Source organism: Neofelis nebulosa, chromosome 18 (genome assembly GCF_028018385.1).
Source record: "Neofelis nebulosa isolate mNeoNeb1 chromosome 18, mNeoNeb1.pri, whole genome shotgun sequence".
NCBI lineage: Eukaryota > Metazoa > Chordata > Mammalia > Carnivora > Felidae > Neofelis > Neofelis nebulosa.
This window is the reverse complement of record NC_080799.1, coordinates 26,266,442-26,282,071: the sequence shown is the minus strand read 5'-3', so window position 1 is coordinate 26,282,071 and position 15,630 is coordinate 26,266,442. Positions and strand designations below refer to the sequence as shown.

The 15,630-nt window shown below is 43.5% G+C and overlaps 1 protein-coding gene across 3 annotated transcripts in view; it reads left to right on the top strand.

Annotated features, from left to right (window-relative positions):
- PRKCB (protein kinase C beta) overlaps positions 1-15,630 on the top strand; it is a 332,144-nt gene that overhangs the window by 125,212 nt on the left and 191,302 nt on the right. For all 3 annotated transcript variants that reach the window (XM_058711142.1, XM_058711141.1, XM_058711143.1), the window contains one exon: positions 9,694-9,776. In XM_058711142.1, coding sequence (XP_058567125.1) covers positions 9,694-9,776 — 83 coding nt within the window. The remainder of the gene's footprint in view (positions 1-9,693; positions 9,777-15,630) is intronic.

The following is a 15,630-nucleotide window of genomic DNA, read 5'->3' as shown; positions in this document are numbered from 1 at the left end:
CCCATTTTGGGGACAAGAAACTGAGGCCCAGAGAGGTGTAGTGGTTGGAGCAATGGCTTCAGCGTATAGGTGGTAAATGAGGGTTCAAACCGAGGTCCAGCAGAGCCCAGAGTCACTCTTGGCAGAAGACAGGATTTTCTCTCTTGCAAGCCAGCTGTTTGGAAGCTGAGACAGGTGAGGGCTGAGGAAAGAGCTGAGGGCCCTTCTCTTCCTTCTCCCTCCACAGAGGGAGTTAGCACTGGAATTTCTGTCTCGGGCAGATGTCGCAGGATTCGGGGACAGAGATTACTTGCAGGGATGTCAGTTCGCCACTAGAGATCCCAGTGAGAATGAGGTAGAAGGGGAGAATCGACTCTGAAAGGAAAAAATGAAATGCTGATAACTTGATTCAGACCCCTTTGGATGCAATGAATACCTTATAGTGGTTAGAATTGGGAATTTAGGGGTGGGGTGCAGTGTGAAATGAAGTCAGGATCCCAGTGTGTTCTTGGGACAGATGCTCCAGGGAAGTGCCCTGGGCTTTTGACCAAGGTCTTCTGCTTCTGGGATCAACCAGTAGCTGGGATACTGTTTTCCTGTCGTTGCTGTAGCAAGTTACTGCAAACATACTGGCTTATTACAACACAGATTCATAATCTTACAGTTCTGGAGGTTAGGAGTCTGAAATGGGTCTTATGGGGCTAAAATCCAGGTGTCAGCAGGGCTGAGTTCCTTCTGGACGCTCCAGGGGCAATCTGTTCCATGCCTTTTCTATCTGCTGGAGGCCACCCACATTCCTTGGCTCGTGTTCCTTTCCAGCAGTGACATCACTCCAAACTCCGCTTCTGCTGTCACATCTCCTCCTCTGACTCTGACCCTCCTGCCCCCAGCTGGTAAGGACCCTTGCGATTACATTGGTCCCACCAGTATAGTCCAAAATAATTTGCCATCTCAAGATCCTTAATTTAATCACATCTGCAAAGTCTGTTTTTCCACCAAAGGTAACATTCACAAGTTCCACAGATTAGGACATGGACGTTTTTGGTGAGGGTTGGAGGAAGGCATTATTCTACCTACAAAGCTGGCCTGTGACCTTCACGATCTTACATGTAAAAAGGGAGGGGTGGAGGTGGATAGAGCTGGGACCTTTCAACTCATTCTCTACTAGAGCTGAGTCCTAATTTTCCCTTTTAGGTCATGCATGCATTCTTCCACCTTACCCTTGGACAGTTTCATTGCTTACCTAGCCCCCAGGCATTTGAGTTTGAGACTCCATTGTATAGTCCTAATGAAGCATGGCTACAGGCTGGATTCTGAGGGCTGAGGGCTGTGGGCTTCGGGCTTTTAACTTCTGCAGAGCAAGGAGCTATTGAATAAACCATGAAGGATCTAGGAATTCTTGGCTCTTACCAAGTACCTGTTTGAAAGCAGGACCTGGTGTGTGTTTCACAGCTCAGTAAATGTTGTCTCTTTTTAAAGAAAAACTGATTTTACCCTGAATTTGCCAAACAGAAATGAGGGGGTGTTTATTTGTATCACAAAAGGATTTAGTTTGTTTCTTTAAATAGCCAGCCTTACTACTTTTCTTTATAGTGTTTTAGTTAATGGGGAATTTGATTTACACAACTTCCAGAAACGCATTGTGTAAAGGAGGTACTTGTACCAGAAGCTCATCGATGTTCCAGTATGTTCCCAGCTTCTCCGTGGAGTAGGCTGGAGTGTAGTCAAGTCGCTTGGCGCATTGATTCTAGCTTGGTGGCAATGGATTATTTCTGTGGTCAGTTGGAAGGCTCCCTTAAAGAGACCTTGACAATGGCTGCTATACTTCTATCCCTGTTCATGGTGGTGGACTGTGGAAGGCCTGCCAGAGCTCCGTGTTACCAAGAGGTTGGTTGGTTGGGCTTTCTTTTTCTTCTGTGGCTGATGGTAATTTGTTCTTTTCTTCGTTGATTCACAAAATACTGGTTTACTAAGTATCACTTATGTACCAGGAATTGGAGCAGACACTAGGAAAGTAGAGATGAATCCTGCCCCCTGCCCCCTTAAAGAGACTAAGGATGAATAAGATCTTAACTGACATTTTAGATGTTTTGAAGAAAGAGTCTAGACCACAGTGGCTACTTGTAAATGGCGGTGGTGGGGAAGAACTTCTCTAAACAGTTCTGGGTTGAAATTAGAACCGAAAGAGACCACTTAGTAACTTAAAAATGGCAACTCAGTATAAAACATACAATGCCACCAAAGCTGTACTTGAAAGGGAAGTTTTAGCTTTAAAATCTTTAATTAAAAAAAATTTAGTGTTTATTTATTGAGATAGAGACAGAGAGACAGAGCATGAACAGGGGAGGGGCAGAGAGAGAGGGAGACACAGAATCTGAAGCAGGCTCCAGGCTCTGAGCTGTCAACACAGGGCCTGATGTGGGGCTTGAACTCTCAGACCGTGAGGTCATGACCTGAACTGAAGTCAGACGCTTAATTGACTGAGTCACTCAGGTGCCCCTATTTTTTTTTTTTTTTATCTATTTATTATTTCTGAGAGAAAGAGAGAGAGCGAGCGAGTGCACAAGCAGGGGAGGAGAAGAGAGAGGGGGAGGGGATGCGGAATCTGAAACAGGATCCAGGCTCTGAGCTGTCAGCACAGAGCCTGATGTGGGTGGGGCTCCACCCCACAAACTGCGAGATAATGACCTGATCTGAAGTTGGATGCTCAACCAACTGAGCCTCCCAGGCACCCAAAAATCTTGAATTTTTAATGAAGAAGAATGGGAATAAATTAACTGAGCTGTTCATTCAAGAAGCTTGAGAAAGAACTATAAATAATAGCAGCAGACATTTGATGAATACTCCTGATATCCTCGGCACAGTTCTGAGCATGTATTAACTGACTTAATTCTGACAACACCCTTGTGATATGGCTGCTGTTATTATCACCGTCATTTTCTAGAGAAGAAACTGAGGCCTAGGGAGATAAGATAATGTGCCCAGGATCCACACCTCGCCACCTGACTCCAGAATTCATCCTCCTAACTAGGAAGTAATGCAATAACAAATATGGATAAGTAGTACAATTAAAATAAGCAGGGCAATAAAAATAAAAGTAGCAATGAATAAAGTAGAAAAAAAGCAGTTGAATTGAGAAACATATCCATGATTTGCATCTCTAATGGTAGAAAAATCAAATAGACAATGAATGGGACAAATCTCTGGAAAAAATAAAAAGAGAAACTACCTAAAAATACAATGTGAAGAAAGAATGAGAAGGTGCATATTATCATCCCAGATGAGCGGACACAGTGGACATACACTGAGGAGAACACTATGGACAGTTCCCAAGGGAAGTATAAATTCTAAGAATTAGTTTGAGAAGAAAGTGAGGGAGAGGTAAAGCTGGTAAAAGTTCAGAATGGGCAGTGCTGTCTGTTTTCATCCCCTTTTTTCCACGTTGTTCTGAAAGTTGCAGACGTGGAAATATGAGAAGGAGGGGGAAAGATAAGGAAAGAAAAGAGGTGTATCAGAGAGGAAAAAACTATTATTAATGGGTCTAATATGTTTCTTTTTCTAGAAACCCCAAAGAAAGCAACTGAAACCCAGAAAAAAACTATTAAGAGTTTAAAAAAAATGCTTACAAAATAAATATATTGTTTCTCTATTTGTAAACCATCACCAGTTGGAAAATAAAATGGAAAAAAATGTCCAAATCACAATTGCGTAAAAAAAGGTTCCCTCGACTCATACTAAATGAGAAATGTGTAGGACCTATGGAGAAAATTGAAGACTTCATTAAATGACACAAAGTCAGATTTTAACAAGGGGACACCCTATTCCTGATAGAAAGACTCATTGCTTGTAGAAGTGTCAGCTGTCTTGACACTTTTCTAAATTTGAGACAATTTCAAACAAAGTTCCAGTGAATAGTTCTTTGTGGGGGGTGGTTGACTAAATACAATTCCAATAAGAATTCCATTGGTATTTTTAAAAGCTTGGTAAACTGATTCTAAAGTTCACTTGGAAGAATAAACACGCAGTGATTGCCAAGAAAATGTTGGATGTAAGGATAATGAGAGAGGACTTGCCCTGCTGAGATGTAACATATTATAAAGCTACTATCATTAAAACTCACACTGCTGTGCTCTAAGACATACCAGTGGAAGAGAACAGAAGGTCCAGAGACAGACCCCAGTGTATAGGAAGAGATGGATTATCAATGAAACACATTGGGACAACTGATCACCTATTTGGACAAAAAAAAAAAAAAAAAAAAAAAAAGGCAAAGTAGATTCCCATGCACATCAGGTGCCAAGAAATTACAGACGGATTAAAGAATTTGAAGTGCAAGTCATTCTATACAGGAGTAAAAAAAGAAAAGAATATAATATTTATGTGAAATTTGGGCGTGTGGGAGGGCCTTTTCAAGTATAGTTGGATTGAGTTTTCTTTGTCCAGTTTTTTCTTTCAGTAGTCTGAAAATTATACGTAATATTTCTATTCTTGTTCTTAACTGTTAGCACATATATTCAAGCTTACGGTGTCTTACATGTGCCTTCTCAGTATCCGTAACCTCTTGAGGAATAAGACAAGACTCTTTGCACATCTCAGTGTTACAGCCCTTCTCCCACCCCCATTTCTTATGACTTAGATTCTTCCTCCTCCTCACTCCCTTTGTGTGTGTGTGTGTGTGTGTGTGTGTGTGTGCGTTTTAAAGATTAAAAAAAAAACCTAATCTCTACACCCAATGTGGGCTTGAACTTAACAACCCTGAGGTCAAGAGTGGTATGCTTTACCAACTGAGTGGGCCAGGTGCCCCTCCCTCTTTGTTTTTGTTCTTTCTTTCACTACTGTTTCTTATGCCTCTTTTCATTCATTTTTTGGTGGGGTTATTGTTTTGTGGGGTGTATATACTCTAGTACTCCTTTTGTGGGAAGTAAATTTTCTAGGTCCCTGTATTTGGAAATGTCTTTATTTTGTACCTTCATTTGAACGCCGTTTTGGCTTCGTATGAGGTTTTCAGTTGAAATGAATTTTCCTAAGCCTTTGAAGATACTGCTCTATCATATTCACGAACTCAGAATTGCAGATGAGAAATCGGATGTCAAAATTACTTTGGTGCCTTTTTTGGTAGTCTTCTCCCTCCTCTCTTCCTGCCCTTGCTGGACATGTTGGAATGATCCCAGATATTGTCACTCTCAGTCTTTTCTTCCTCTATACATACTGATGCTTGCTTGATTGTTTCTTTCAAATTAATGACTCAAATTCTTCTTAATCTTTAGGGAATTTTCTTTTTCTGTTTTCTTTGATTGCACCTTTACCAGTCTCTCTGTTCTCTCTTGAACATCCATTTAGATGGATATTAAAATGTTTGGATCTATCCTCCATGTTTGTATCATTTCTTCTATGCCATCCCACACCTTTTGTTGAATTCTGGGGCAGTCCCTCAATTTAGACTTCCAGTTTGCTAAATTCCTCTTTAGCCGTGTCCATTCAGCTATCACCCCAACCCCTGAGTTTCCAATTCTGGCAATAATACTTTTCATTCCCTGACCTGTGTTTTTCTTTGACTCTTGGTTTTGTTTCAAAATGGAAATAGGCTTATTTTCCCTGATTATATAACTAATATTTACTCATTGTAAACACTTTGAACAATATAGAAAAATGTAAGGTTGAAAGTGGACATAATTGGCGTTCTGTGGAAAGGAGGTGTATGCAAAATGACCTCTAAAGGCTGAAGGAGTCACAGGACCAAAGAGGGGGAAAAAAAGCCAAATCCAGCTTGGTAAGAAATGATTCAGCAAGGGGACTTACAGACAGAAGCAGGTCTTGGGTGGATGCAAGATGAGTAGATCTCCACAGCCCCAACTTCCACAAGCCCTGCTTTCATAGCCCCAGAGGCTGGGGAGTATGTGTTCGTGGACCACTTGGGAGAGACACTCAAGCAGGGTTGTGTGTCATAGTCCTATCTCCAGAGCACATCAAGAACATTATGTTCCAACCGTGTCCTTGAGGGTGTGGTTGAACCAAACAGAAAGAATGAGGCTGGGGGCTGTGCTCAAGAAGGCTTCAAGGTCACAGAGCCGTCATCATGGCAAATTTGTCCAGATGTCATAAGTCTGGCTCCTGCAACTGGCAATCCCACTGCCCAGAGATAACCATCCCTGGCTTCTGTTGACCATTGTTCATATATTTCTCTTGGCATTCATAGGCCCAGGGCGGGAACACACACACACACACACACACACACACACACACACACACACACACACACACTGTTTAACACAAACGTCTTTATACAAAGTATATATGACTCATAAAATACAGTAACTATTAAACAGAAAAGGGAGTAAGCAAAGGAGAAAGAAATTGCCTCCTTTGGACCTCTTCTTGGTTCCCAACCACGAGGATTTAAAATTTTTGCATTGTGGAAAATACCAAACATACCTGAAAGTAGACGGCTTCAGGCGCCTGGGTGGCTCAGTCGGTTGGGCGTCCGACTTCGGCTCAGGTCATGATCTCGCGGTTTGTGAGTTTGAGCCCCGCGTCGGGCTCTGTGCTGACAGCTCACAGCCTGGAGCCTGCTTCAGATTCTGTGTCTCTCTCTCTGCCCCTCCCTTGTTCATGCTCTGTCTCTCTCTGTCTCAAAAATAAATAAAACATTAAAAAAAAATTAAAGTAGACTGCTTAGTATAATGAATCCTCATGTGTCCATCATTCAGGTTCAAATAATGATTAGTCATGACTAATTGTTTTCCCCATCTATAACCCTTCCCTTTCTATCGCTTTCCTGTCATGCTTAATTATTTTAATTAAATCATTTTATCCATAGAGATTTCAGGATGTAGCCTCAAAGATGAGGATTCTTTAACAAAAAAATAACCACATCAAAAATTTTTTAATCCCCTATCCATAGCAGTAATTCCCTCTTATCATCACAAAGTGAATGTATCCATTTTCCTGATTATTTCATTATTGTCCAGACTAGTAACTTATTTAAACTGGTTTCTAAACAGGGTCCACATATTGCATTTAGTTGATAGGTTTCTTAAATCTTTTTGAATATATAAGTTGCTTCTCCGCCCTACTCTTTACTTCTTGCAGTTTTCTTTTCTTTTGGAACAGTTTTAATTTTTTTTTTCTAATGCTTATTTATTTTTGAGAGAGAGACAGAGTGCAAGCAGGGGAGGGGCAGAGAGAGAGGGAGACACAGAATCCGAAGCAGGTGCAACAGTTTTAAATATACAGAAAACCTGCTAAGAAAGTACAGAGAGTTCTGGGGCGCTTGGGTGGCTCAGTTGGTTGAATGTCCAACTCTTGATTTCCGCTCAGATCGCGATCCCAGGGTCATGAGACTGAGCCCCGTGTTGGGCTCCGTGCTGAGTGGAGCCTGCTTAAGATTGTCTCTCTCCCTCTGTCCCTCTCCCCTGCTTGCACGCTCTCTCTCTAAAATAAAAAATAAAAAAATTAAGAAAGTACAGAGAGTTCCCATATGCTTCCTCAACCCTGTCCCCCCTCAGTTTCTCTATTATCAACATCTTGCAAATGAGATCAGTCAGACAGAGAAAGGTAAATATAGTATAATCTCACTTAGATGTGGAATCTTAAAAACAAACAAACAAAAAAAAACAACTTCGCAGACACAGAGAACAATTTGGTTGGTGCCAGAGGCAGGGGATGGAGGTGGTCAAAAGAACTAAGTTCAGGGCATGTCATGTACTGTGTGGTGATTACAGTTAATAGCACTATATTGTATATTTGAAAGTTACTGGGAGAGAAATCTTAAAAGGTCTCATCACAAGAAAAAATTGGTAACAATGTGGGGTGATGGATGTTAACTAGGCATTTGGGTGATTACTTTGCAATATATACAAACATCGAATCGTTATTTTGTACACTGAAATTAATAATAATGTTACATGTCAATTATATCTCAATTAAAATAACAAAAGGCCTTAAGGTATTGTTACGAGTATCAAACAAAGTAATATATGTAAAGCACTTAAAAAAATCTGTCAGTAGTGTGGTACATTTGTTACAATTGATGAGCTGCTGTGGGTACACTGTTAGTAACTAAAAGCACAGTGTATATATTAGGTTTCCCACTTTGTGTTGTACATTCCATAAGTGTCCCCACCCCTACAGTATCCTGCAGAAGAGCTTAACTTATCTAAAAGTCCTTCCTGTCCTCTTTGCAACTCCTTTGTTGAAGAAACCATTTGGTTGTCTTGTAGTTTTTCTACAATGTTGTATATTAGAAAAATTTTTCCTATGGGGCGCCTGGGTGGCTCAGTCCGTTAAGCGTCCAACTTCCCCTCAGGTCAGGATCTTGCAGTTTGTGAGTTCAAGCCCCACATGGGGCTGTGTGCTGACAGCTCAGAGCCTGGTGCCTGCTTCTGATTCTGTGTCTCCCTCTCCCTCTGCCCCTCCCCCGTGTGCTCTCTCTCTCTCAAAAATAAATAAAAATTAAAAAAATTTCTTTCCTCATTGCCTCCCTGTGATGTCATTTAATATGTGTCTCTGTCACTTGTATTTTCTGTAAATCGGTAGTTGGATCCAAATGCTTGAACTGATTCAGGCTTGATTATTTTGGCCAGAGTATTTGGGTAGGTGGTGAGTACTTCGTGGTAACTTTCATCAGTAGGCAGGCCGAGTCTTTTTGTGATGTTAGCAGCCACTGGTGATTGTTGCCCAGGTTCACTGTATCACTAGGGATAGTCTTGAGCTTTCCTGGCCTGTTTCATTCGCTGAGAATATTCCTTGGAAAGATTCTGAGCTGGTTCCTGCAGTGTGGCATGCGTCCTCCAGGAAGCCACAGTTTGGAGTTTGTAAAGGTAGTTTTGAAACACACCAACAAAAATCAGTTTAAAATTTTTTTTTATTTTAGAGAGAGAGTGTGTGAGTGGGGGAGAGGGGAGAGGGAGAGAAAGAATCTTAAGCAGGCTTCATGATCAATCCCATGACCCTGCAATGGTGACCTGAGCTGAAATCAAGAGTTGGACGCTCAACCAACTGAGCCACCCAGGTGCCCCCCAAATCAGTTTTATTTTGTATAGAGCCTCTGACTGCCCCTTCCCCCGAGTGTGTAATTCCCAGATAGTGGAGCCATATCATAGATGCATTTAACTCATACAAGTTCAAATATAGGTATGCATGTATTTGGTTACAAACTACTATAGTAACAATGTGAACATTGTGGCTTTTTCTTCCACTCTTGCATTTATAGTTGGCATTGCTTCTGGGTGGGTGGGGGCACGGGCCTGCCATTTCTGCTTACTTTGTTTTTCTGCACGGCTCTTCCTCTTATGCATGTCAGTCTCTGAGTGTGATTCTCGTGTTTAAAGATATGTATTTCTTACGCATTCTGGATCTAAACATGAGCTGACGGCATCTTGTGGTGCCCAATCTAAGAGATCACATTCTGTTTCAAAACCAGCGCAAGACCAGACAGCTTAAGTGATCTTTGGGAAGGGGGAGGGGTGTCATTTTGAGCAGTTGTGATCTCTTGAACCCCTAGTTTAACGCTTTTGCAAGATGCGGCAGGAGGGTACCCAAGGGTTTGGCTTCAAAAAAGGGTAAGGTGTGAAAGCTGATGTCATTGTTTATTTTGGTGTAAAAGCCTTTGCTTTTTGAGAAGTCAGGTTTAATGATCTCTTCCCCCTTTTCCCTCTCTCCCCCATCTCCACTTCCCTTCCTCCCTTCCTCCTACCCTTATTTTGTCTTTTGCAGTCTGCTGTTTTGTCGTGCACAAGCGGTGCCATGAATTTGTCACTTTCTCCTGCCCAGGCGCTGACAAAGGTCCAGCCTCTGATGTAAGTAATGGGGCGTTGGTCACCTGTCACCTCTCTCAGCCCATAGTCAGTGCCTCCTTTTGGGTAAATAGGAGTATGCTTAGACACCCGCCACCAAAAAAAAAAAAAAAAATTTGGACTTTTTTTTTTTTTTTAATGTCGTTTATTTATTTTAGAGACAGAGAGAGACAGAGCATGAGCATGGGAGGGGCAGAGAGAGAGGAAGACACAGAATCTGAAGCAGACTCCAGGCTCTGAGCTGTCAGCACAGAGCCGACACGGGGCTCAAACTCACAAACCGTGAGATCGTGACCTGAGCTGAAGTTGGACACTTAACCGACTGAGCCACCCAAGTGCCCCCCAAAAAGTTGGACTGTTCTTATTCCAAGGCATGAGGTGGTCCCTTCAGCCTCTGAGACATTTTTCATTTTAGCAGAAAGGATAAAACAAAGCATTTCGGGAGTGGGGTGTGACTTCCTAGGAAGCCAGCTAGTTCCCCTCTTACGGTTTTGCTAAATGTCTTCATCTTTGGGGGGCGGGGGGGGGGCGGGGCATGGAGACTGGTGGTCAGATGCTAGATTGTTCCCACTACTGTAAAAATGTAGTCAGGACATTACCTTACGATGCACTTTATAGCAGTTTGTGAGGGGATTCCTGATACCAGGGCCCAAGAATTAGGAGGAAAGGAGTTTACCCTGCTATGTGTGTCCCAAAGTCTGGCTATTATTGGTGGGGCAGGGGGTCCTGCTGGGTAAAATAGGCAAATAACTTTTATTTTAATCATTATGAACTTATTTTAATATAGATTAGAAAAATGTGCCTGGTAGTGTTTTTTGAATTTACAGTAGGGATGTAAAATTTCCTACCTAAATAAAGGTATTTAGGTTAAACAAAAGATAAGTTGATTTAAGGAAACTTAATAGTGAATGACTGTATAAGCCCTATAAGGATATGACAAAAGCCTTTGTGGGGGGGTGCCTGGGTGGCTCAGTCGGTTGAGTGGCCGACTTTAGCTCAGGTCATGGTCACACAGTTTGTGGGTTCGAACCCTGCGGCGGGCTCTGTGCTGGCAGCTCGGAGCCTGGAGCCTGCTACGGATTCTGTGTCTCCCTCTCTCTCTGCCCCTCCCCCACCCACGCTCTGTCTCTGTCTCTGTCTCTGTCTCTGTCTCTCTCTCTCTATCAAAATAAATAAACATTAACAAATAAAGCCTTGGTCTAAGTGTGCCCAAAGCTTGGGGTACGTCGAAAGCCTACTCAACAGCTGTTCATAGCCCTCCCTGTGTTCTTTCTGGCAGATGTCAGCTATCATGCCAAAAGCTGAAAATGCCTGATACTTGCCTCTCAAGCTCCCTTGTAGTTCGTGAGTGACCAGGTGATCCTGTTCTGCTCAGTGGGACCCTTGGGGGAAACCTTCTAGGAAGGACTTTCTGATAAGAGCAGACATCCCTTCCTTTTTCCTGTTGGGGACTTTTGTGGGAGGATATAATGTACGGAGTCATGGCAGCACCTTTGGGTCAATGAGGGAGATGCACTCATCCCGAGTTGGGGAGAAGAGTGGCAGGAACCTGGGTCATTTATGACACTGGTGAGCTGCAGAGCCAACTCTGAGTTCTCTTCTGCCCGGAGTGCGTATGTGAGATGAGGAACTCCTCTTAGTAAAGTCTCATTGTTAGGGGGCGTTCTTTTCCATGCAGCTGAACACGCCTTGGTGGGACTGTGCAGCACGCACACTCTTCCTTTGGCCCAGTAATGAACTGCGTCCCCTGTGTGTGGCTACTACCCCTGCCTCTCTTACTTCGTTCCTGCTTTGGTTCACCTTCCTGGAATTTCCCCCAGTGGCATTGTCTTCATTACTGGGTCGGTCCTTACCCACTTAGACCTGACAGCTGACGGCTGGCCGGTTGTGAGTGGTGACTACCTTCTGTCATTGCATTTGTCGACCAGGGTTGGCCTTCTGTAAGTGGTCATCTGCCATTTCGCTGCAAATCAGGGGCGTAACTGTCGCCACAGCAACATGAACACTCTAGAGCTTGTGGTGACAGTTCCTTTGCTCGGAAACTGTGGTCCTTGGGTTTAAGAACTCCAAAAGTTCACCGTGAAACAACCAAGGCTTCTCTGCAGAGAGGAAGATGGGCCCGTTCATCACGTTCTCTTACATCACACTTCCTGGCCCTTTTAATGCAATTCCTTCTCTCGTTCCCCAGGATAATAAGCAGGGAAGTTTGGGGGTTCATCCTGGCTCCATTATGCAGCTCTGAATGTTCATGCAGCCCAAGGCTTCAGTCTCACGCAGCAGCCAAGAGGATGATGTTTCCTGTATCTTGGCTCTATCTATCGACTTTTTTTTCTGTTGCCTAAGAGAAACTCAGCTCAGACTGGTTTATGTGGAAAGGGAAACTTTTGGTCCCCGAAGCTGAAAAGCCCAAGGGTAGAGAGACTGGCTTCAGACATAGTGAATCAAGGTACCAGAAGGAGGTCCTCAGGACCTTTCTCCCTTTCTTGGCTAAGCTTCCTGTCTTGGTATCTGTTTTAGAAAGGCTTTTCTCCTAAGGGAGCGTGAGGGCTGAGATACCTACGGTCTTATGTCTTATCAATGCTGCAGTTCAAATGACAAAGGCTGAAGTCTCATTGTGCCGTGGGTTACCTGTAGCCAGAAGGATGCTGACTGGCCAGGTCTGGTCATGTGCCTACTGCTGGTGTGGAGGCCCCAGGAGGCCCCGTTGGCCACTCGGTGATCTGAGTGCCGGGAGGTGTGGTCCCTCAGAGGAGAACTGGAGAAGAGGTATTGTGTACTGGTTAAAATGTAGACTGTGGATGGAGCCAGCATTCCTAGGCTCAGATATGGTGACCTTGGGCAACGTAAAGTACTTACATCTCTTTGTGCCTGAGATTCCTCAGCTGAAAGATGGATAAAATAATACTCTTGTTATGAGTATCCAGTGTGTATATTTATCTGTAGAAGTGTCTGATACATAGCAAGCGCTATATGTGTGAAGATGATGATGGCGGGTGGTAATGAATAACAGTGAATATATGCCGGGCGGGCAGCAAGGACAGATGGCCACCAAGTGATTCTGAAAGACTCACAGGCCCCCTGCCTGCCATTTGGCAGTCCTTCCTAGGGGCATGCAAGCTCCCTAAGTGGTAGGAGACCCCTGTGCGTATGAACGGAGCAGTGCAGCCATTCATTGCTTTGGGTGTGGGGATGGCAGACAGTACTCCCTGCAGCTAGCATGCATAGGATTTGGCAGCCTACTTGGAATGGTTCTATCTCTGGACACAGTTCCAAGAAGGTCAGTTGGCACTAAGGATGACAAATCGGTCCAGACTCCTGAACTGGCTTGACTCAGTTCATTGACCTTTTCCCATCTGTGGCTGGAGACATGATTAAAGATCTGGCCACACCTGCTTGCCAACCTGGCCAGGCTCTCTTTTGGCTGCCTGTAAGAGTCATGCAGTTAGGGAGGGATGCCCTCCTCCTGTGTGACCTTGGAGGACCTGGTGTGCAGCAAGCTCGTGGAGCAGACAAGCACAGTCTCCCATCTATGCAAAGGGATGTGCTGGGCTCCTTCCTTCTTCTACCCCTTTGCTACTCTAACCCCAGTCTGAGCCAGGAAATATTCTGCATATTTGTAGAACTTTGTGTAGTTGGCATTCTTCTACAGATAGCTCTAACCTGAGGAAACTTGACGAACAGGCTCTGTCCCAGTGACTTTAGTTGCCCATCCAACCATTCAGCGCAAATGGGAAGAGACAATATAATAGGCATCCGCCAGTGGGGGACCTGAAAATATGGCAGAGTTCCCGGGTGTTACCTCTGGTCATCTGCAGGCATGGTCTTGGTCCCTCCTCATTGGAAGCCCTCGATCCTGTGGTCTCTTGGATTTTGTAGAGAGGTCCATAAGCATTACATATGACATTATAGTTACCCAGCACTTAGAATACTAACCACATACACAGCCTCCCAGGAGATCTTCTTAGAACAAGAAAAGAGGACTTGTCTCTTGGGGCTGGAACTATGGTGAGTCAAGTGAGGTACTTGTCCTGGGCACAAAATGTAAAGGGTTCTTGCCGGTGTCTCTGGATATCTGATGATCTAGGATGGCCCCACTCACATGACTGGCAGTGAGCAGGTTGTCAGCCTGGGTTCCTTGGTTCTCCTCCACATAACTTCTCATCCCCCAGGTAACTAGCTCCGGCTTGTTCACATGGTGGTTTCAGGGTTCCAAGAAGAGCAAGAGAGCATGCCCCAACACATAGGTGCTTTTTCAGCCCGTGCATCATGTTTGATAATGTCCTGCTAAGCAAAGTAGTTTCACGGCCAGGCCCAGATTCAAGTGGGAAAGGAATAGACTCCACTCTTCATGGGGGTGGTGGGGGAAGGATCTCTGGTCAGTCTCCTTAGATCCCATTGACCCAAGAGGCCACCAGAGAACAGAATTCCTGGAAGCCATCACACTGGACTTCGTAAAAGATCCACAGATCTCAGTGTGGTTCAGAGAGTCATAGACAACCTCATACGGGAATGCATCTCATTTTTTCTCTGCCCCAGGTTTCTATAGGACTTAACCATCTCCAGCTACAAATGGGAAGCTAGGTAATTTATTGATCATGTCCAGAGACAATGGTGGTTAGGACGGTGGACTCTATAGGCAGACCTATCAGAGTCTAGGTCCTGACTCTGCAAGTCATTTGGGGAACTTGGGTGTCTCATTTTCCTTTTCTGTGTCTTAGTTTCCTTATCCGTAAACTAGGATATTAGTACCAACCACATGGGTTTGTTGTAATGATTTTTTAAAAATCCTTAAAATGAAAAAGGGTTAACAACAAACACAGTAGCATTAACAACAAATGGATTAAAAAGCCATTGCATGAAAGTGCTTAGCACACTGCCCGCCACACAGTGAGCCCTTGGGTACAAGTAGCTAAGGGCATTTCGATTGCTCTGTCTACCCCTAGTCATGAATGCACTGATAATTCTGTACAGTGCTCCACCCAGAGCATGCCCTTTTGAGGTAATTGCTGTCTCCATTTCCATTACTTGACACAAAACCTCAAAGTCTGGAGTGCAATGCTGAGAAAAGAGCCTGGACTTTGGAGCCAGAAAACCTTGGTGTCGAATTTCAATGCTGCCATTTACTTACCGTGCCAGTGATCTTGGGAAAATAATTTAAGTTCTGTAGTCCTTAGTTCATATCTTTAAAATGGGGAAAATAATACCTAAGTCATAGTTCCTTTTTGGTGAATACTCAGTGAGACTTGAGCCATATCCAGAATAGTGTCTGGCACAAAAAAGGCACTGAACAAATGGTTTCTGAATTATTATTAATACCTGGGTGAGTCTCTCCTACTCAAGAAGGGATGCCAGTTACCTTCTGACCTGTCAAGGAATAATAGCCAGTGATAATAACTAATTTTGTTGAGCAGGGGCTCTCTGCCAGGCAGTACAGAAGTTACGAAAGGATTGTGTAGGCTTGTCTAAAGACACTTTCTTCAACATTTTATGGTTTTAGCAATGATTTCTTATTCTTTAGAGTCAAGATGCTGAATTAAAGCCGTTGCTATGCCCTGTATCTTCCTGATTACATCACTGGATCAGGGCAGTTAAGGATGATGCACACTAATATTGCATATATCCTTTTGTGTTTTTATTTTATTTTTTAAAAAAGTTTATTTATTTTCTTTAGTAATCTCTACACCCAGTGTGGGGCTTGAACTCATGACCCTGAGATCAAGAGTTACGTGCTCTACCAACTGAGCCAGCCAGGTACCCCTGCTTTTGTGTTTTTGAATCTGGTCTTTATGAAGAAATATATTAAACATGATAAATCATGAGCTAAATGTTAAAGATTTAATAAAAGGAAAATAGAAGA